The sequence below is a fragment of the Brassica oleracea genome, chromosome C2 (assembly GCF_000695525.1).
Source record: "Brassica oleracea var. oleracea cultivar TO1000 chromosome C2, BOL, whole genome shotgun sequence".
Lineage (NCBI taxonomy): Eukaryota > Viridiplantae > Streptophyta > Magnoliopsida > Brassicales > Brassicaceae > Brassica > Brassica oleracea.
The window spans coordinates 11616752-11640161 of NC_027749.1; the positions used below are offsets into that span (position 1 = coordinate 11616752).

Here is a 23410-nt window from a genome sequence, read left to right on the forward strand (position 1 = left end):
AAATGACAAATGAGTTATGAGCAAATAATACCATATAATTTTTAAAAACATAGCCATTCTTAAATATTTTTTGAATAAATAATTATTTTTAAATTTAATCAACTGAAAATAATATCCGTACAATTGTGTGAGTCAAATTCTTGTTTTATTGATACATGTTATTTATTAGTGCTGCGTGTTTTAGGTAACATTTTAATGATGCACGTTTTTAAAAATCTCCATTATTAAAATTATCCACGTAAGGATAACTCATTAGTTTTTTTGGTTGATTAAATGACATTATGTCCAAATTTATTTAAGGATATTTTATTAAGGTAACCGAAAAAGACAAACAATAAAATAGGAAGTTTAAATTCATTTAAGCATATTTCATTAATGTAACTGAAAAGACAAGTAATAAATTAGGCAGTTTTATTCGTTTTAGGATATTTCATAAATGCAACTGAAAAAGACAAGTAAAAAAGTAAGGAGTTTAATTAATGAAATAATAACATTTTCAAATGGGTACTTCTCTTTTAATAATATAGATATGAAATCAATGTTTATTGGATTAGTAATTTGTACAAGTTTTCTCAAATTCCAATTTATTGGAAAATATGGATTATGTCAATAAAATCTATCAGATGAGATTTGGTGGGGTATGGATGATATTTTATAGTAAAAAAAACAATGAATCAAAATACCACCTCTTATGATAGTATTTGAAACGTTTTAAAAAAGTAAAAAATTGACTTCACATTTTTATTAAAAAATCAAACTATTTGAAATGAAAAAATATATTTGAATAATCGATTTTAAAAGCTTTTATATATAATTTGTATATTTCAAATCAAACTATAGAAATTTTAAATGAAAATATTATTTAAATAAATATTTTAAATTTACAAAGTTTTTTCAAAAACTCTAAAATTTCTTCAAAAAACATTAATAAAACTTGCTGCTAGATCTCTGGTTAGCAAAAGACTAATTAAAAGGGTGGGATCAGGATCATCTATATCTGTATGGAATGACCCATGGCTCCCAACCACTCGCCCGAGACAAGCAAATAAAAATTAACACAATTTTTACCCAGACCTAACAGTGGATTCTCTTATTGATTCTACTTCGCGAACCTGGAACTCCCATGCACTCCGGGCTTTGATGGATCCCCATGATGTGAAAATTATAGAAAGCATACCACTGAGTAGAACCCAGATGGTAGACAGGGATGACTGGCATTTCACAAATAATGGGAAGTATACGGTTAAATCAGGATATCAGATAGAACGGGTCTACCCAGATAGGGAAAGACCACCTTTAATGTTTGGACCTACAGTTGATACATTGAAGGCGTTCTGTTGGAAAATACGGTGCCCCCCAAAAATGAAACATTTTCTATGGCAATTAGTGACAGGGTGTATAGCAGTAAAGAAGAATCTCAAAGCGCGAGGGATACATGCGGATATATGTTGTGCACGATGTGGAGCGGACGAGGAATCGATCAACCATGTGTTTTTTGAATGTCCTCCAGCACTTCAGGTTTGGGCTCTCTCTAAGATACCATCAAACCCAGCTATTTTCCCCACCAGCTCCCGTTTCACAAATGTGGACCATCTCTTTTGGCGAGTCTTCCCGCAGATGGATGATCATCAGTTTGCGTGGATACTATGGTATATCTGGAAAGGAAGGAATAATAAAGTTTTTAATAATTTGGATATAGATCCTCGAGATACACTCAAATTGGCAGAAACAGAGTCAATACTCTGAGTTGAGGCACATGTACTAAAGGAAAACAAGAGAGTATTACCGGTCGAGCCTACAACCCTTCCATTGATCCCAGGAAGATGGTGCTTCACAGATGGCTCTTGGAAGGAAAATGATATTTTCTCAGGACAAGATTGGCTCAGTACTTTAGAAGGTTTTGATGGGCTGTTGGGGGCGAGGAATGTCCGGGCTTGTCTCACTCCTCTGCATGCGGAGATAGAAGCTCTATTATGGGCAATAGAATCTATGAAAAACTTACGTCAATTTCAGGTTACATTTGCAACGGATTGTTCTCAATTGGTGAAGATGGTTTCAGAACCAGAAGAATGACCATCATTTGCAAATTATTTGGAAGATATCAAGACCCTGAGAGAAAGTTTCATTAGATCAGAGATCATCTATGTACCAAGGACGCAAAACTCAAAGGCGGATAGTCTAGCACGCAGTGTTAGGAAACAACCGTCTTTCGTCGTTCACATGGATCAGGATCTCCCGGTGTGGTTCACAGAGTCAATATGAGTCTGTAATTGATGACAAAAAAAAAAAAACATTAATAAAACTTGTAACAGATCTTTCTAATTTTACTCAAATCTCACATTATCTTGGATTTATTCAAATCTTGTACTCTCTTAAATCCTAGATCCAATAAGCCTCACTTAGATTATAAATATCTTTTTTGGGGTTAAAATGTTAAGCTTGCGATTATAAAAGATCTCGAGGAAATGGCAAATGGGATTAATCGGTTTCTTCTTCTTTTTATTTGGTTTACTACATTTTTGTACAACCTTTCCAAAATGGCAACTCATATTTGATTTTAGATTTTAGATTTTAGTAAGACCTCTATAAATTTCAGCCCATTAGATAATTTATTTTTGAAACAGCCCATTAGAGAATATATATATATATAAAATGTATTTAACGAAATTAAAATTAAGGAAAAGGAAAATATCTAAAAGCGAGAAGACCGTTTATCTTTCTCTCCCTCTAGCCAGAGTGCGATGATGAATTTGAGCGTGAACAGATGCATCGCCGGTGGAGGTATCATCGGTGGATTTTCGAGTTGCAGAATCAATCATGGTGCTGGTGGTGAGTTTACTCTCTTAATTTAGCTTTAAGAACAAACTATGGAGAAACTCACAAAGCTGTAAACCCCGTACTAAGGCATTTAGAGTAGTCTGGATTAGATTATGATCAATCGCACGCATGATTATTAGTCTTATATTTTGAACTCAAGATATGAATATTAATCGCTCTGGGGAATCGAAACTGGGTCGTGTTGTCCTTACAAGTACCACATGTTAGTTATCTTCTTATTCTTCTTCATAAGTGTACTCAGAACATGCTCTGGCTTGAAATTGACTAGCGTTTAGGTATTTGCGACTGCTGCAATGAAAGGTATTGAGTTTGTTTTTTTCTCACAAACTACAGAGAAAAGGTTGGTCCGTGTTGGCAAGCATTGTGAGCTACAGAGAGGGAGAAGTTTAGGGTCTGATGCTGTCTCTATAGAGAAGAAAGAGAGCAAAAGTGTTAAACTTGCCATGTTTGGTAGTGGTTTAGTAGGAGGTAATGTGTTACCCTCTTCTCCATTTCACCTGTTTATTCTGCAAGTCTTGACTCAGAGTCAGAAATAAGAATCTATGTGTGTTTAAAAGCCAAGTGTATGGAAAAACTAGCAAAGTATGCCTGATTATGTCTTCTAACGACTTAATTATTTTCATATGATTATGAACACCTCATTTTTTTTCTTGGTTTCCCAGTGGCAAACTTGGTAACTCTTAGCTCAGCAAAGGCCGCAGACTTGAAAATGGTTGTCTTGGTAAGCTTTAAATCACAGACTATCGTCTTTTTTAGATTTTCCGTACTTCTGTGATCTATTCACTGATGTTTGTTACTGTAGGCTAGTTCAGTTGCTTTTTTTTTTAAGATTGTTTCTTTTCCTTTCGTCCTTGGTGCAAAGCCAAAGGTAAAAACTTCAGCGTCTCTGTATATATAGGACATTGTTTGGGGGTTTGATCTGAATATATATTTTTTTTTTGTTTTGCGCATTTTTGTGCCTGCTTCTGATTTTTCGGCCATTATCTAGTTGCAGTTTGCTTGTAAAATCAGAAACTAATTATCCTCTTATGACAGGATCAAGCGACTTCCGTGTACATCTTGGCTGAAGGAACACTGGGAGATTCGCTTGGAAACTTCTTGTATTCAGCTAACCAACAAGCTAATGAAGCTGTTCAGGATCAGCTCTCAGCTCTCAGTGTGACAAGGTTTGTTTTTTTTCTGGTTCTTTTCAATGTAAGTACCTCTGAGAGTTTGTCTCTCTTGACTCTCCTGATAATTTACCCCTCTTGTAGTTTGGCAGTAATATTTGGGGCAGGACTCGTGACAAGTCTTTCTCCATGTACACTCAGTGTTCTGCCATTGACACTTGGTTATATTGGTATGATAATTTATCTCAATTTTAAAAAAAATTCTCACAAGTTATGGATAGAATTTAAGTTTGATGTTCTAATTCCTTTGGCACTGGTCCTTAATATGGCTGTAACATATAGGTGCATTCGGGTCGGGCAAAAGCAGATCTCAGGTTAGTGTCACTTCAGATCAGACTTCAATAATAACTGCCGCGTTATGAGTTAGTAGGATCAAATTTCTTTGTCGTAAAACCAAAACGCAAACGAAGCTATATACAAGTTCTCGTTATCACTTTTTAGTCACATTTGTAGTAAACTTTAACATTTTAGCTCTCCATGGACTAAGGTTATTGGAGACGCAATAGCTTTCTCACTGGGATTAGCAACTACCTTAGCACTTCTTGGGATTGTAGCCTCTTTTGCCGGAAAAGCTTATGGACAAATAGGACAAGGACTACCAGTAGCTGCATCCGGTCTGGCTATTGTAATGGGTCTCAATCTCCTTGAGGTACTTTTGTTACACGTTAGCACTTTTCATATAGCATCAGTAGCATAGCCATGTCCAACAACAATCTCCTTTATTCTCCTCTTACAGGTAATCCAACTTCAGCTTCCATCTTTCTTTGACAACTTTGATCCTCGTGCTGCTGCAGCAAACTTCCCATCAGGTAATCCTCCTAGAGACAAAATCAATTTTGGGGTTTCGGACATCAAACCGTTCAGTACTTTTTTTTTGTGGTTGTTTGTGACACTCTTGTTGACAAAATGTTTTTTTAGGTGTACAAGCGTATCTAGCAGGTCTCACATTCGCACTTGCTGCTTCACCTTGTAGTACTCCAGTCCTAGCCACCCTTCTTGGCTATGTGGCTACTTCCAGGGTAATTCTGTTTTTAATACCAGAGCTAGTATAATTTTCCACTTGGTTATATAGTTATAACGGATAATGTAATGGTTATGACATGCAGGATCCAGTAGTAGGTGGAAGCTTACTGTTGACGTATACAACAGGTTACGTTGCTCCACTCATCCTCGCTGCTTCTTTCGCTGGAGCTTTGCAGGTACCATGTGTTTCTTTTACTCTTTAACAAATAGTCAAGCTGCAAATTTAGTAGTTTGGGTTTTAAATTTTGTGAAGCATCTGCGTGTTCACCTTCTCTTGAATTTCTGCAGAGCTTGCTCTCGTTTCGAAAAGTCTCTGCATGGATCAACCCCATAAGGTATGTCTAAGTTTGAGGCATTCTAAAGCCATATATATGATTTCAGATGTTGTAAATTTACTGTTTCAATTTTCTATGATTTTGTGCAGTGGTGCTCTTCTACTTGGAGGAGGTTTGTATACTTTCTTGGATAGGCTTTTCCCTGCTGCTACTATGGTCATGTAAATATTTGTTACCAAGAAGAATCACATTCTCATTTCTACCAAAAAGCGAAGTGTGTGTATAGTATTATAAATATATTGATTATAATGTAAAATCTTAAACAAACAAACAATGTGTTCGATTACTACGAGTCTAGTCTTTGTCCACATGTTATCCTTTCATCTTAAACCACACGATAACTGTGATTTTAGACGGCCTAGAAAGTACAAATATGACAATCATACACACACGCAAAAGTCATTTACAGCTAGAGTAGTTATACAAAAGAGTCAACATTTGCGACTGTGCCGGTGCCGTCCCTTTCTCCAGTGTTCATCAACAGCTAAAGCAAAAAAAAAAAAAAAACACGAATATTTACAAACGAGTCCCTCCATTTACCATTTCTTTATTTTTCGCCAAAGACTCCAATCTTTGCAGTCTCATCTCTTCGTTGAACTTCTTGATAAACGCTTCCACTCGGCGGTTCAGCTCTTCCTGACCCGGTGACGGCTCCCGTTTCAGCTCCGTGGGGGCGTTTATGTCATTCAAGTTCTCAGACTTGGTCATCTTCTGTTTGGCGCTCTTTTCTGACGAGCTTTGCACGTGCGACCTCTCTTGCCACGTGTCGGATTTAGTCAAGTGCTTCGTTAACGGCGTCGAGTGTCCTTCCGTTATCTTCTTCCACGTCGTCTCCAGCGTGTCCTGCCTCCTCGGCGGCTTTTTGTCACCAACACCACCTGCAGAAAATTTGTAAACGTTCATTTACGATTTTACCCCTACACGAAACTCGAATATTCCGACGGAATCTATACCTTCAGCACTCATTTTTAGGGACTTTTGTTTACTGTATCTCGGCGGTTTCCTCGATAGCTTCACCCTCGAAACCTCCGGCGAATCACTCGGCTGTTTTGGCTTCTCCGTCTCCGGTTCCGACCAATCACTCTTTGGTTTTAGCTTCTCTGTCTCTAGCTGCTTATCATCATCGATGACTAGAGGGACATCATCTTCCACCGTCGGATCATTGTCCTCACCTTTGGTATAATCAGAAGCTACGGCCTGATGAGACACGTTTAAGTAACCAGCGTCGATATCAGAAGGTACCGGTACTACCGTCACTGCTTCGGAGAAGTCGGAGACGTCGATATTGGAAGAAGATTTGTTAGTGAGCTTAGATGTAGCGACGATAGAGACGATGATGCAGTTGATGACTAAGTAAAGATACGGTGGCTTAAGGAGGAAGACTGTGTTATCGTATATCATGGGATAGCTAGAGGCCACGAAATGTGAGACTGAAGGAACGGTGAAAATCACGGCCGCCGCGACAGAAAAGACGCCGGTGATGACGACGGTGGCTGCTGTTTTGAAGGAAGAGGTGGGGAGAAGAGGCATGGTGGTGAATGATCTCATGTAAGTGTGCGGTGCTTCTTATCTACAAAAAAAGAAGTGAGGTGTGTGTGTATTTATATATATTTTTAAAACATTTATGGTGAAATTAAATTAAAAATGTGGTCCTTATTATGGTGTGGGCTATTCACAGAATTGCGAGTGGGCCCTGTACATAAGGTATGGTGACGGAGGCTTATCTGAGTTACACGTGGCCGTTTGGGACTTTGATGCTTCGCTTGAAGCTAAACCTAGCACTACAACAAGATTTTGACAATAAAATGTGAATAATTTCATGTCATTAAGATTATAAAATTGTTAGATACAAGAAAATGTAGTGTTTTAGGCCATTTTCGTTGACATTGTAGAATTAATAATTCAGAGTGAGAATGATAGTTATGATCAGTGTCGTGCCAAGAGTTTTTGATGCCGTAGGCCAAATAGAATATTATGTTTAATGAAAATATTTTTTGATGGAATAATATAAGAAGTAATCAAAATCATTTTTATAATCAAAATCATTTTTAAGTAACATTTTGATAGAAAATATGCACTTTTACTATAGTTTTATATTTCGTTCATAAATATTTAAATGCAAAAGAAAACTGAAAATGCAATTACAAAACCTTTTATATAGATAGTTATATTTTATAAATTTGTAAACCTGAAAATTATAAGCAAAAAAAAAAAAAAATAATAGAAAAAGAAGAAAAAATCATTTTATGATAAAAAAAAACAGAAGATAAGCATATGGATAAATTTTAAAAGTAAAAATAGGATATAATTATAATTAATTGGTTATAATTAACATCTTAATGTAATTGTAGAAGATAATAAAAACATATATTAGCAGTGATTTAGAATATACATACTTAAGTTGAGAAGCAATCAGAAGTCAAAACATATATAGTTTATGAATATATGTATTTATATGCCCTATAAAATTATCACAAAATTTGTTGCCCTAAGCGAAAGCTTCAAATTTCCATTACTAGGCACGGCTCTGGTTATGATAAATGTGAATAATGCTTTAGATAAGGACATGCAGATCTAAAAAATATAAATAATTGAGAATGGATGCATACGTTACGCCCATCCTCAATTCTAACGTTCAATTTTCTTTGCATTGCATATATTAATAGAAGATTTGATTTGACCATTCAAGTCCGTGAAAGATGTATATCGCATTACGGGTCAACAAGTTCAACAAAATTCTACCGACCATTCTTGTATTTATTTGTGCTTGACACTGATTGAACTGTAATTAATTTATTATAAACACATAAAAAGAACTCAAAACTTATGTCCAAAGCTCGGTCTAATGTGTTGGATTATCATATTATGTTTGCATTATGTATAGGTCGATAGACGTAAGGAGACAAGAATGTAGTAAACATAACATTAACAAATCCAACATACAACTTGCACAGTTGCACGTAGAAGATCTTACTTGTGTTACACATGATTAATTGATTATATTGCAGTTATTTCTCTAGATATTCTAATTTACGAGTATATCAAACTGTTTACAGAATTTACTCTTATCATAAGTATGTAATGTAATACTTGCTGAGTTGCTGTTAATGTATGTGTTGTGAACGGCCACGAATTAAGCAAGAAGACAATAGAGAACAAAACGTATTGAGGCAAATATCCGTTTAGGGTTTTTTATTATTGTGTGAATGATAATCTTACAAACTTTTAGACCCATATTTATATCAGCTTCAAAACCCGATTTCCTTTATCCTTTAGGAATACATACTTATCTAGAAAAAAGTAAATTTTCCTAAACTTAAAAGGCATACTGTACCATGATACACTTGATTTTTAGCCAAACATAATGCACTTTGACTATCACAGTGTAGCTGAACACCTTCTTGATCAACACCCAATTCGGATACAAGACCTTGTACCCATACTACTTCCTTAGCTGCTTCCCCAAGTGCCATGTATTCAGTTTCAGTGGTTGACATCGCTACAATAGGTTGTTGTACCGATCTCCAGCATATAGGTGCTCCTGCAAGAGTAAATACATACCCTGAAGTCGACCTGCTATTATCAGGGTCTCCACCATAATCTGAATCCACGAACCCAATAACTGAATCCTGCACTTCTCCTCCAAACATAAGCCCATAGTCACTTGTCCCTCGCAAATACCTTAGAATCCACTTCACAGAATCCCAATGTTTTCTTCCAGGATTCGACATCTACTTACTGACTTGACTAACTGCTTGTGCTAGATCCGGCCTTGTACACAGCATTGCATACATCAAACAACCAACTGCACTAGCATAAGGAACCTCTGCCATATCCTTGAGCTCTTCAGCAGACTTTGGAGTTTGCTCTGCTGAAAGTATGAAGTGCTTCGCCAATGGTGTAGAGACTGATTTTGACTTCGACATGTCAAAACGTTCTAACACCTTTTCGACTTCATCCAATCCACGAGTGCTGGGATTTTACTGGTGCACAGAGATTTAAGACACACAGATGCAACAAACACCACCTTGACGAAAAATCTCTACAAAACTCTTTATCCCGTCTATCTTCTGAGGGGAACCTCCTTTGCATCTCAGCATTGGCAAACACAGAGCAGATCTAGGCAATGTTTGTACTTCTCTGTTGTAACAGGCTTGGTCAACATGTCAGCAGGATTCTCTGACGTATGCACATTTTCCAATAAGACTTATCCAGAAGCTGCCAACTCCCTTATCTTGTGAAACCTTATACGAATGAGCTTCGTCCTCCCATGATACACTTGATTTTTAGCCAAACATAATGCACTTTGACTATCACAGTGTAGCTGAACACCTTCTTGATCAACACCCAATTCGGATACAAGAACTTGTACCCATACTGCTTCCTTAGCTGCTTTCCCAAGTGCCATGTATTCAGCTTCAGTGGTTGACATCGCTACAATAGGTTGTTGTACCGATCTCCAGCATATAGGTGCTCCTGCAAGAGTAAATACCCTGTAGTCGACCACTGAAGCTGAATACATGGCACTTGGGAATACATACCCTGTAGTCGACCTGCTATTATCAAGGTCTCCACCATAATCTGAATCCACGAACCCAATAACTGAATCCTGCACTTCTCCTCCAAACATAAGCCCATAGTCACTTGTCCCTCGCAAATACCTTTGAATCCACTTCACAGAATCCCAATATTTTTCTTCCAGGATTCGACATGTACTTACTGACTTGACTAACTGCTTGTGCTAGATCCGGCCTTGTACATACCATTGCATACATCAAACAACCAACTGCACTAGCATAAGGAACCTCTGCCATATCCTTGAGCTCTTCAGCACACTTTGGAGTTTGCTCTGCTGAAAGTATAAAGTGCTTCGCCAATGGTGTAGAGACTGATTTTGACTTCGACATGTCAAAACGTTTTAACACCTTTTCGACTTCGTTCAATCCACGAGTGCTCGGATTTTACTGGTGCACAGATATTTAAGACACACAGATGCAACAAACACCACCTTGACAAAAAATCTCTACAAAACTCTTTATCCCGTCTATCTTATGAGGGGAACCTCCTTTGCATCTCAGCATTGGCAAACACGGAGCAGATCTAGGCAATGTTTGTACTTCTCTGTTGTAACAGGCTTGGTCAACATGTCAGCAGGATTCTCTGACGTATGCACATTTTCCAATAAGACTTATCCAGAAGCTGCCAACTCCCTTATCTTGTGAAACCTTATACGAATGTGCTTCGTCCTCCCATGATACACTTGATTTTTACCCAAACATAATTCACTTTAACTATCACAGTGTAGCTGAACACCTTCTTGATCAACACCCAATTCGGATACAAGACCTTGTACCCATACTGCTTCCTTAGCTGCTTCCCCAAGTGCCATGTATTCAGCTTCAGTGGTTGACATCGCTACAATAGGTTGTTGTACTGATCTCCAACATATAGGTGCTCCTGCAAGAGTAAATACATACCCTGAAGTCGACCTGCTATTATCAGGGTCTCCACCATAATCTGAATCCACGAACCCAATAACTGAATCCTGCACTTCTCCTCCAAACATAAGCCCATAGTCACTTGTCCCTCGCAAAAACCTTAGAATCCACTTCACAGAATCCCAATATTTTTCTTCCAGGATTCGACATATACTTACTGACTTGACTAACTGCTTGTGCTAGATCCGGCCTTGTACAGAATCAAACAACCAACTGCACTAGCATAAAGAACCTCTGCCATATCATTGAGCTCTTCAGAAGACTTTGGAGTTTGCTCTGCTGAAAGTATGAAGTGTTTCGCCAATGGTGTAGAGACTGATTTTGACTTCGACATGTCAAAACATTCTAACACCTTTTAGACTTCGTCTGATCCACGAGTGCTGGGCTTTTACTGGTGCACAAAGATTTAAGACACACAGATGCAACAAACACCACCTTAATGAAAAATCTCTACAAAACTCTTTATCCCGTCTATCTTCTGAGGAGAACCTCCTTCGCTTCTCAGCATTGGCAAACACGGAGCATATCCAGGCAATGCTTGAACTTCTCTGTTGTAACAGGTTTGGTCAACATGTCAGCAGGATTCTCTGACGTATGCACCTTTTCCAATAAAACTTCTCTAGAAGCTGCCAACTCCCTTATCTTGTGAAACCTTATACGAATGTGCTTCGTCCTCCCATGATACACTTGATTTATAGGCAAACATAATGCACTTTGACTATCACAGTGTAGCTGAACACCTTCTTGATCAACACCCAATTCGGATACAAGACCTCGTACCTATACTGTTTCCTTAGCTGCTTCCCCAAGTGCCATGTATTCAGCTTCAGTGGTTGACATCGCTACAACAGGTTGTTGTACCGATCTCCAGCATATAGGTGTCCTCCAAGAGTAAATACATACCCTGTAGTCGACCTGCTATTATCAAGGTCTCCACCATAATCTGAATCCACGAACCCAATAACTGAATCCTGCACTTCTCCTCCAAACATAAGCCCATAGTCACTTGTCCCTCGCAAATACCTTGAAATCCACTTCACAGAATCCCAATATTTTTCTTCCAGGATTCGACATGTACTTACTGACTTGACTAACTGCTTGTGCTAGATCCGGCCTTGTACACACCATTGCATACATCAAACAACCAATAGCACTAGCATAAGGAACCTCTGCCATATCCTTGAGCTCTTCATCAGACTTTGGACTTTGCTCTGCTGAAAGTATGAAGTGCTTCGCCAATGGTGTAGAGACTGATTTTGACTTCGACATGTCAAATCTTTCTAACACCTTTTCGACTTCGTCCAATCCACGAGTACTGGGCTTTTACTGGTGCACAGAGATTTAAGACACACAGATGCAAAAAAAAACACCACCTTGACGAAAAATCTCTACAAAACTCTGTATCCCATCTATCTTCTGAGGGGAACCTCCTTTGCTTCTCAGCATTGGCAAACACGGAGCAGATCCAGGCAATGCTTGAACTTCTCCGTTGTAACAGGCTTGGTTAACATGTTAGCATGATTCTCTAACTTATGCACCTTTTCTAATAAGACTTCTCCAGAAGCTGCCAACTCCCTTATCATGTGAAACCTTATACGAATGTGCTTCGTCCTCCCATGATACACTTGATTTATAGCCAAACATAATGCACTTTGACTATCATAGTGTAGCTGAACACCTTCTTGATCAACACCCAATTCGGATACAAGACCTCGTACCTATACTGTTTCCTTAGCTGCTTCCCCAAGTGCCATGTATTCAGCTTCAGTGGTTGACATCGCTACAATAGGTTGTTGTACCGATCTCCAGCATATAGGTGCTCCTGCAAGAGTAAATACATACCCCGTAGTCGACCTGCTATTATCAAGGTCTCCACAATAATCTGAATCCACGAACCCAATAACTGAATCCTGCACTTCTCCTTCAAACATAAGCCCATAGTCACTTGTCCCTCGCAAATATCTTAGAATCCACTTCACAGAATCCCAATGGTTTCTTCCAGGATTCAACATGTACTTACTGACTTGACTAACTGCTTGTGCTAGATCCGGCCTTGTACACACCATTGCATACATCAAACAACCAACTGCACTAGCATAAGGCACCTCTGCCATATCCTTGAGCTCTTCGGCAGACTTTGGACTTTGCTCTGCTGAAAGTATGAAGTGCTTCGCCAATGGTGCAGAGACTGATTTTGACTTCGACATGTCAAAACGTTCTAACACCTTTTCGACTTCATCTGATCCACGAGGGCTGGGCTTTTACTGGTGCACAGAGATTTAAGACACACATATGCAACAAACACCAACTTGACGAAAAATCTCTAGTAAATTTCCTAAACCTAAAAAAGGCATACCGCACCGCGGGACCTACGGCCTCCGCACCCCCAGATGTCAACCTTGATAACGAGTTTATCTTCCTTGCGCCCACGAGTGCTGGGCTTTTACTGGTGCACAGAGATTTAAGACACACAGATGCAAAAAAAAACACCACCTTGACGAAAAATCTCTACAAAACTCTGTATCCCATCTATCTTCTGAGGGGAACCTCCTTTGCTTCTCAGCATTGGCAAACACGGAGCAGATCTAGGCAATGCTTGAACTTCTCTGTTGTAACAGGCTTGGTCAACATGTCAGCAGGATTCTCTGACGTATGCACCTTTTCCAATTAGATTTCTCCAGAAGCTGCCAACTCCCTTATCATGTGAAACCTTATACGAATGTGCTTCGTCCTCCCATGATACACTTGATTTTTAGCCAAACATAATGCACTTTGACTATCACAGTGTAGCTGAACACCTTCTTGATCAACACCCAATTTGGATACAAGACCTTGTACCCATACTGCTTCCTTAGCTGCTTCCCCAAGTGCCATGTATTCAGCTTCAGTGGTTGACATCGCTACAATAGGTTGTTGTACTGATCTCCAACATATAGGTGCTCCTGCAAGAGTAAATACATACCCTGAAGTCGACCTGCTATTATCAGGGTCTCCACCATAATCTGAATCCACGAACCCAATAACTGAATCATGCACTTCTCCTCCAAACATAAGCCCATAGTCACTAGTCCCTCGCAAATACCTTAGAATCCACTTCACAGTCTCCCAATGTTTTCTTCCAGGATTCGACATGTACTTATTGACTTGACTAACTGCTTGTGCTAGATCCGGCCTTGTACACACCATTGCATACATCAAACAACCAACTGCACTAGCATAAGGAACCTCTGCCATATCCTTGAGCTCTTCAACACACTTTGGACTTTGCTCTGCTGAAAGTATGAAGTGCTTCGCCAATGGTGTATAGACTGAATTTGACTTCGACATGTCAAAACGTTCTAACACCTTTTCGACTTCGTCCAATCCACGAGTGATGGGCTTTTACTGGTGCACAGAGATTTAAGACACACAGATAGAACAAACACCACCTTGACGGAAAAATCTCTACAAAACTCTTTATCCCGTCTATCTTCTGAGGGGAACCTCCTTTACTTCTCAGCATTGGCAAACATGGAGCAGATCCAGGCAATGCTTGAACTTATCCATTGTAACATGCTTGGTCAACATGTCAGCAGGATTCTCTGACGTATGCACCTTTTCCAATAAGACTTCTCCAGAAGCTGCCAACTCCCTTATCTTTTGAAACCTTATACGAATGTGCTTCGTCCTCCCATGATACACTTGATTTTTAGCCAAACATAATGCACTTTGACTATCACACTGTAGCTGGACACCTTCTTGATCAACACCCAATTCGGATACAAGACCTTGTACCCATACTGCTTCCTTAGCTGCTTCCCCAAGTGCCATGTATTCAGCTTCAGTGGTTGACATCACTACAATAGGTTGTTGTACCGATCTCCAGCATATAGGTGCTCCTGCAAGAGTAAATACATACCCTGTAGTCGACCTGCTATTATCAAGGTCTCCACCATAATCTGAATCCACGAACCCAATAACTGAATCCTGCACTTCTCCTCCAAACATAAGCCCATAGTCACTTGTCCCTCGCAAATACCTTAGAATCCACTTCACAGAATCCCAATGTTTTCTTCCAGGATTCGACATGTACTTACTGACTTGACTAACTGCTTGTGCTAGATCCGGCCTTGTACACACCATTGCATTCATCAAACAAACAACTGCACTAGCATAAGGAACCTCTGCCATATCCTTGAGCTATTCAGCAGACTTTGGACTTTGCTCTGCTGAAAGTATGAAGTGCTTCGCCAATGGTGTAGAGGCTGATTTTGACTTCGACATGTCAAAACGTTCTAACACCTTTTCGACTTCGTCCGATCCACGAGTGCTGGGTTTTTACTGGTGCACAGAGATTTAAGACACACAGACGCAACAGTATGGATGGAACACAACTATTGCGTAAAATCCATTTGAACTGTTATTACTATATAAGAAAAATGATTAAGATTATTTTTTTTTTAAATGATTAAGAATCTACTATTAACGTATCAAATCTTATGTACAATTGAAGTGGTTCACGACATCTTAAAAGAGTAAAAAGGTAAACGAAGGTTGGCGAGAGTGAGCTACTAACAAATTGTGGTTGAGAGGAGACTGAGCTTTAAGCCATTTGACCGAAAGCCCAAACAATGCCAAACTCAAACCTTTTAAACACTAAATAAACAGCCGTCCATAACATGTTCAAATTCAACATCAACACGTCGCCTTTACTGATATTAACCATGTTCTAAAACGCGGGTGCCTAGGTGGCTACTAGCAACTCGGCTACTTCCCGAGGCGATTTTAACCTAATCGGCTAACAAAATCGTCAATTAATTAATCGGCCCAAGAAACCGACTAGTCGGCCCATTTACTGATTTCGGTCCATTAACGGATTAATCGGCCCAATTAATTGGGCTAAATATTAAACTGTGAAAGTATCTTACTGGGTCTCATGTGAAATCTAAAGCTCATGTATCTTAGAGATTCTATAGTATGTATACTCTATATATAGAAGTGAGATTTTGCCCCTCTTTTCTTTTGGAGGCGATGTGGGACTTTGTCCATGAACATTAATAAAGTAATAATACGAAAATAAATAAGTAACACATACATGTATCAAACCCAGGTTGTTGGCCGCAATACCAATTGTCTCGACCACTGGGAGACGAACGAAGTCTTTGCTTCAGTACTCATATGTTAATATATATACGAATAATTACCGATTAATTTCTGATCCAATTATATGATATTCATGTTTGCTAACAATTAACTTTTTTAAAACCAATAAATTTAAATTTAAATAATAACATACAAAAAACTATTACTTTCTAACATATTTATATTATATATTTAATTTAAATAATAAAATATAATAAAAATAATAATTAAACTAATCCCCGCGTATATCCCGATTAATTCCCGATTTTTTAGTAATTCGCTAGGCCCGAGATCGCCGCCCGACTAGCGCTTAGCGTAGTCCTGAACAGGGATATTAACCAATAAAGGTAGATAGCTTTTTCGTTTGAAAGGAGTTTCCAACCGTTTTTTTTTTTTTCTTACACAAGTCTCAAACTTTACTCAATACACAATTTGGTATAACAAACTAAAAACTTTACGTGTTTGTTGCATTTTTTTGTTTACATGTTAGATTTGGGTATTAGCATTAACACGAATGTTTACTTTGGTATAGTATCTTAGATATAAATTATAATACATATATATCATATATTACAGAACAAATATAGGAGTAGTATCAATTAGGGGTGGGCACTTCCGTTATTTTCTCGGTTCGGTTCGGGTTCGGTTCGGTTTGGTTAGTTCGGTTCAAGTATTTTTCCAATTGAAATAAACTATAGTTAGTTTGGTTTGGTTCGGTTTGTATTCGATTCGGTTGGATTTATTTTTTTGATCAGTTTATTTAGGTTCTTCTTAGTTAGGCATAAATTATGTAAACATAAACTATGTGAACTAAATTCAATATAAAACTGAAATAAAACCTTTTAAAAGTCACAAAATATTTAAGAATTAAAACAAATGGAAGTTAACTTAGACAAAAAAAACTAACATCATTAGTAAAGTCTTTTATATCATTATTAAAAAGCTTGCAATGAATCATCTTCCATGTGACGATGTGGAGAAAAAAATTTGTTTTTAATAAAATTTGCTTTAGATTTTAGGTTTAAATTTATCATCCATGTTTACATATATAAGAATATAAAGACACAAACTTTTCTATTTTCTTAAATCAAATATTTTAATGATTACATAGTCGGTTAGAAGAATATATGTTAATAAATGAAAAATAGAAAATACGTGGTATGGTATTAGAATTTTAGTTATTGATATTACTAATATTTTTAATTTAAATAATTACAAAAACACATCGGTCTCTCGGTTCGGTTCGGTTTAAAACCGAATCATTTGCGTTGGGAAAATCTTCAACTGAATGGTTTGAAATAGACTTTGGTTCGGTTTGAATCGGTTTTGGTTCGGTTGATTCGGTTTGACTCGGTTCGGTTCGGATTTTTTGCCCACCCATAGTAGCAATAATCGCTCTTATTTCTTTCCTCACAGGCAGGGGAGTCCCAAAACGATTCCTCAAGCAAGACAGCCCATAAGTCATCCAAGGGTTTGTGTGAATAAAGGATGGTAAACAGCATAATTTGATTTCTTTCTTTTTTATACATTTAAACTAATATAACAACGATATTATACAATATGGATAAAATATTTTTTTCTTTCTTCTCAAGAATCAAATTCCAAACTACAACAAAGTTTTAAAGAGAAAATTGTTTAACAGAAAAAATCTGTCCAGATATGATTGTATATATCTTTTAATTCCTCAAATTTTAAGACATATAAGCAAACTCCGAAAAAGTCCCTCTCTTGATCAATGTTTTGTGAACATTCCATCCATCAAGGAAGAGAAATCAAAGTCTTTGCCTGTTTGAGAAGATGGTGTAGTGCTTGTCGCCGAGGATGACGACTGAGGTTTAACGGTTGAGTTTGGGGTCATACCATTAGCCGCGGGATTAACTTGACCCGTAGTGTAGAAACTGCATTAGTAACAAACAAAAAACAACCAAAGTTGGCACAGATTGATAACCGTGGGAGCTCATGAAAATTGAATGAGAGGGGTACAGTTTACTTCTTCTTTGTTTTTATTTATAGATGATACAACCAGAAAGCAATATTGCTTACATACCTGGATACTGGATATTGAGGAGTGCTTGCTTGCGGTTGCGCTGGTCTCATGTTCATGTTTGCGTTCATGTTCATATTCTAAATTTACGGCAATATAACATAGAGTGAGAATATTGCAAGGAACTTGGGCAACGAGTAATTTAGATCTTGATGAAACAAAAGCAAAAGGGAGATACTTACTTGCATAAGTTTCTGGAGATCAGCTTGACCACCTCCTGGGTTAGTCATTCCAGGGATCTGGTAGCCAGTGTTTGACCAATTTGCGGACGCCAAGTTTAAAGCATTAGCAACAGCTTGCTGATTCGCACCGTTTGGAGTCCCGCCTGCAGCTTTTGCTGCAGCCATGTAAAGGGCTTGCTGCTGAGCAAGCATCGCAACCTGTTGCTGATGCATGGCAAAAGGCGACACTATATTCGTCTGTAACAAATGAAAGGCACAAAACTTACATCACTTGACTGGTCTGGAAATTATCAAGTGATAACAAGACACAACGCATAGGTTTCAGTTGGATGTATGAATCATGCTATAAAAAGAGGAAATTTGGAAAAGTGAGAATCTATAGAAAGCTAAACCCAACAAAGCATTAAATATGAGAAGAGTATATAATTTACCTTCTCAAATAGGCTCATGATATCGCCTTTCACATCTTTCTGTGGTGCTTGTTGGGCTACTAAAGTAGGTGTGTCGTTAAACAAATCCTCGATGCCAGTAGCTGGAGGAGAACTGATCTCATCAGGCTTTGCTGTAACACTTTTCTCTACCGTTTGACCATTTCCAGCCGCTGCCATTTTAGGATTCATATAATAACATAAAAGTTAAAAAAGGATATGAATTGAATAATATGCCACAATGATCATCATATGATTAAAAGTCATGAACATGATAGAATAGAAACATACACTGAAAGCCAGCCCAATTATCATCAGCAGGAGCTGCCTCTGAGGGATTTGCAGTCGGCTCATCCATTGATAGCATGTCAAAGAGGTCTGTAGCAAAATCCACCTTTGGAGGTTCTGATGCCGGTGCAACATTTACCGCTGCTTTTGTTGTCTCCACAGATTCTACTTTCTGCTGTGGCTTTATAACCTATCATTTTTAAGCATCATCTATCAGAAAAAACAGGCTTTGAAAAATTATGATACCCTGTCTGCTAGATGTAAGAATACAATGTCTGACATCTAAATCATCATATGCATTACTTCTGATATCCTAAGGTTATTTAATAAGAACATGACATGGAGGTTCTTGATAATTATAGGTAACTAAAGGCAATAATTAGGAAAACATATCGTCCGGGTAAGTATGTTTGGCACCTGAGCAGGTCCCTGGGGAGGCACGGGAAGACTTATCCTCGTTGCAGAGACGCTATATCTTGTTCTAGGTGCTTGGACAGCTTTCTTTTCCTCAAACAAATTTACAGGAGGACTACTAGTGTGCCCATGCTCATATCCAGGCACAGTCCTCTCCACAGATCTCCGCGCCTGCTCGACTCTTGGGGGTGATCGAGCCTTTTCACCTTTAGAAACCCATCTCTTCTCTTCATACCTAGACAATTCATGTCACAAGAACAAGTTCAATGTCAACCTGCATAGCACGTACGAAAAGATTGAAAAGGGAGAGACATACTTTGCACGTATGAAATTCTCGATTCCAACTCTATCATAGTTTGGGGGTAGCTCAGCTTCCCAGTAACTATTTGCTCTCTCGTTTCCCATTGCTGCATGCAAATAAAAGATTAATTACATGGCGAAACTAATCAATGTCTAAATGTGGACCACCTACAGGGAATTCATTTTCAAAGAGAGACTTACACTGAATAAATGCAACCTGCTCTGGGAGCCATGTGTCCAGAGTGGCAGATCGAACCTAGACTCATCACCCATCGCTAGAAAAAATAAGTCTCTTATGCTGCTCAGGTTAAAATCGACTTGACAAGGACTCAGCTCATATAAGAAATCAGAAGGCACAACTTAATCATGTACTTTTCCTAAGAATTGCTTGAGGTACGTGTATAAAATGGATAAATGACATTTCTTCTAGTTAGAGAAGGGGCATCAAAGAAAAGCAGAGAGATTTGATGCACTCAAGTCGCAGTTCTCAGCTACAGAACTACAGAAGTAACTATTTAAGATGAAAATACTCGATGAAACCGAAAAATATGAAAGAAAATAGTTGAAAAGCAAATTCGAGCCTGAGGGAATGAGTCTAATAATAACAAGAGCTTTTGAGATGTGGATAGGAAAGTGAGAGAGGACCTTTGAAATGTGTACACCGAGACTCCTGTGAATCCCAGAACATTGCATGCAGATAAAGATACCTAAATTAACACTAGCCCACCTTGGACCTCTGAAAAGCCAACGGAATACAGTATTAGCCAAGTACATATAAATTTGAATCCCAAAATGCTGATGATTCACATCTGCGACAAAAACAATACTTTGTTTTGCAGTCAGCACATTCTCTGTTCTCTGGATGTTTCAGAAGCCCCTCAAGAATCTGCAACAGCAAAACTAAGGTAAAGTTCAAGCGATAGACTAAATAAATAAATAAAAAATCGTAAAGAGGCAACACCAAGAAACTATAGACTATATATCAAATAAAATATCTAAAGCACACGAAACTGACATGTTCAACAAACCAACATGAATCAAAGTTCTCAACACAAATCGTCATGGCTTAAGCCCACACAAACACAGGAGATAACTCAAAGGCTACCCACATGTAAAATTAAAATCCCAAAGGGACGTTGTTATAATGGATGGATGCGATAAGATAGTGCGGAAAACAGATGAATAAACGAGAAAGTGAAAACAGATATATAATAGAGATTTTAAAGTGGTTCACCAAACCCGACTACATCCACAGACAAAAGAATTTGATCCTCTTTGTTCGATTCTTACAAAATCAAGAAACGATCGGAAGACCTCACCTAACTACAGAGAAAATCGAATAAAAAGGAAGAAGTCTAGCAGATAATAACACAGATCCAATCGAATTAAGATCGATCACAATATGTGATTACAAATCATCATAGCTCGGAGAAAAAACAAAAAAAAAAAACAATCTGAGGTTTCGATCGATCGAGAGAGAGAGACCTTTCTGTGGCGGGCATTAAGCTCCTTGGAGACGTTGGCCTTCTCGTTCATGGTTTGGATAATTGAGAGACTAAGAGGAGAATCGCCAAAGACGCGGAAGAGCTGAAGAAAACAAAACAAAATCTGCTAGGGAGACGACAAGGTCTAAACGCTCTTTCCCCCTTCTGCGCTCTCTCTCTCTCTCTCTAAAGAATGACGCTAATTTATTGCCCTTTCAGAGCGAGCGAGGATGAGAGAGAGAGAGAGAAGAAAGATGATTTGGGGTCAATGCTTTTCGACCGTTCAGATTATAGGTTTGGTTTTACCATTCGGTTTTCTCTGGTTTTGTTTTATCGAATGTTTTATTAATAAGGTTGATGGAAAATACGGTAATATCATTTCTTCTTCTTGTATAGTGTTTATCTGAATTCATATTAAACTCATGTAGTTTAAAATAAAATACACTTTAAATAATTAGATTTATTTGTAATTTTAATATGTTATTTATGTACATAAAACTTGTATTTAACAATTTAGTGTATTTTTTTAATTCAGTCATTTTTTTTTTTTAATGCTTTTTTTTTTCTTTCAAATTTTCTCTTTTTGTGCTGGAATAAAAATATATTTTGTTCAACTGTTAATTGATTATCTTATTTACGAAATACTTTGGAACTTAACTTACTATTTACCCGTGTAAAAATGTGTGAGTATATTTTGACTTACAAGCATATCTCGCTCTATTTGACCCTTTCCGGTTAAGAGGTTGACTCTTGGTCATATAAGACAGATTAGAAAGTGGGAAATGATCACATGGCCATCTCATCTCTTATGTCTGTTTCCACTTTGGAGTTGTTGTATTTGATTCCAGTTTCTTTGTTTATTTTCTGATGCGTTTGGGACATATTCTATTTTCTAAGATTTCATCTGATGTAGTGTTCCTGAGAAAACTAAAAAAAAAAACATTTTAAACAATTATTAATATCTCAAGGGTTCCTTTCAACATGACTTTGGTTGTCATGCGAACCAATCCAAGCATTCGAAACAGGCTCGAATCAAGACCGTTTTCGAACTAATTCATTGTTGGACTGGCCCCTGAAAATGGTTTTCATAATGCTAGCTACTACTCTAGCCTGTTAACAAAAAAACGTACGCTATAAATATACTTCTACATATAGCTCAAATTATCTATCTATCTATACCAATAAAATAGGTTTTTGTCCCTTCTCCTTGCGCCACGTCAGCATGGAGGAAAGAACAATTGTCGACACGTGTCGCTCAACCAGTCTCCCGCATTTTTTCTCTTCTGTTCCGTCTGAGTTTTAGGTTTTATAGAAAGCTGAGCTTTTAGATAATTAAATTGGTTTGGCCCAACATTTGGCCCTAGAAACCCGTGCTTAGGGTTTGTCGTCGACTTCTTCTTCCAGAAGCGACCTCGCCGATGTAATTGATGAAACCAAACTGTCGATCTGAGCTCTGTAACACCTCCTGATCCATAAATCATTTATTTACTCTGAGTATTCCTCAATTAATCCACTCCACCCATGTTAATCAAACAAAATACCTCTTCGTTTTCCACCTGGTTCGAGCTTCCCCTATAAATGTCTCTCATTTCTACGATGTGGAGTACAACGCAAACAATTTCCAAAAGCAATTATTTGGATGTTGGAGTCTCTGTCAGATATTCAAATAACACAATTGAGGAACCACAATATCTATCTCACACAGATGTTTCCTGCGACTGCGATAATTCAGCGTCCAAACCTCCATCCTTGGAGATTGGTCACGTTTAGACTATGGAGTTGAGCTTCAGGTGGATCTTCAGATCTCTTCATTTTGATTAACAAAACAATCAGATTATTGTTCTGATCAAACAGAGTTTTGTGTTTATGTTTTCTTTTGGCAGGATACGTTGATGTTAGGTACAGATTACTACCAAACTGAATCTGGGATTGCATCTCTATTAACAGAAGGAAATGTCCCAATATGTATTGGTAGAGAGACAAAGATCAGTTAAGTTTTGAAAATACATAACTAGAAACCTTTTCAAACATCAATCAAATTATTTTCTGGTGATTTATATAGGAAATGCATCATTGACAAGAATGCTAAGATTGGTAAAAACGTGATCATCATGAACAAAGGCGTAAGCTTTCCTTGAATATCTTGTCGAAGGATTATATATTCGATCTGGAATCACTTTGGTAGTGGAAAAGGCTACAATTCAAGACGGTAATGTTATATAAAGGGAGCTTGAACTGTAGCTATCTTTGAGGTGTCAAATCTACGAAAGTAGAGTTGAAAGATGA

At 37.9% G+C, this 23410-nt stretch overlaps 3 protein-coding genes, 1 long non-coding RNA gene and 1 pseudogene across 5 annotated transcripts in view; 2 read left to right on the plus strand and 3 right to left on the minus strand.

Annotated features, from left to right (window-relative positions):
* Positions 1 to 2675: 2675 nt before the first annotated feature.
* On the plus strand, positions 2676 to 5651 carry LOC106318783 (cytochrome c-type biogenesis ccda-like chloroplastic protein). The gene is made up of 12 exons (XM_013756919.1): positions 2676 to 2829; positions 3172 to 3306; positions 3501 to 3559; positions 3874 to 4004; positions 4092 to 4177; positions 4290 to 4321; positions 4495 to 4656; positions 4744 to 4816; positions 4926 to 5026; positions 5114 to 5206; positions 5319 to 5365; positions 5455 to 5651. Exons 1-12 carry the CDS (start codon positions 2742 to 2744, stop codon positions 5528 to 5530), a joined length of 1083 nt encoding a protein of 360 aa, XP_013612373.1. The 5' UTR covers positions 2676 to 2741; the 3' UTR covers positions 5531 to 5651.
* LOC106318791 (microtubule-associated protein 1B-like) lies at positions 5629 to 6925 on the minus strand. The gene is made up of 2 exons (XM_013756930.1): positions 6319 to 6925; positions 5629 to 6243 (listed from the first exon to the last, which is right to left on the minus strand). The coding sequence occupies exons 1-2, from the start codon at positions 6911 to 6913 to the stop codon at positions 5882 to 5884; spliced, it is 957 nt and encodes a 318-aa protein (XP_013612384.1). The 5' UTR covers positions 6914 to 6925; the 3' UTR covers positions 5629 to 5881.
* Positions 6926 to 13530: 6605 nt separating this feature from the next.
* Positions 13531 to 15568, minus strand: LOC106323450 (annotated as a pseudogene).
* Positions 15569 to 17543: 1975 nt separating this feature from the next.
* On the minus strand, positions 17544 to 21385 carry LOC106319289 (probable ADP-ribosylation factor GTPase-activating protein AGD5). The gene is made up of 11 exons (XM_013757579.1): positions 21126 to 21385; positions 20468 to 20526; positions 20286 to 20376; positions 19842 to 19896; positions 19657 to 19747; positions 19344 to 19575; positions 18930 to 19116; positions 18642 to 18811; positions 18211 to 18447; positions 18032 to 18108; positions 17544 to 17882 (listed from the first exon to the last, which is right to left on the minus strand). The coding sequence occupies exons 1-11, from the start codon at positions 21174 to 21176 to the stop codon at positions 17717 to 17719; spliced, it is 1416 nt and encodes a 471-aa protein (XP_013613033.1). The 5' UTR covers positions 21177 to 21385; the 3' UTR covers positions 17544 to 17716.
* A 1093-nt stretch (positions 21386 to 22478) lies between these two features.
* The window catches only part of LOC106325880, a 1968-nt gene continuing 1036 nt past the window's right edge, over positions 22479 to 23410 (plus strand). The window contains exons 1-3 of one of the 2 annotated variants that reach the window (XR_001267080.1): positions 22479 to 22914; positions 23008 to 23113; positions 23187 to 23336. This is a non-coding gene — a long non-coding RNA (uncharacterized LOC106325880). Of the gene's footprint in view, positions 22915 to 23007; positions 23114 to 23186; positions 23337 to 23410 lie in introns of those variants that run through there. The other variant, XR_001267079.1, reaches the window with a different exon arrangement.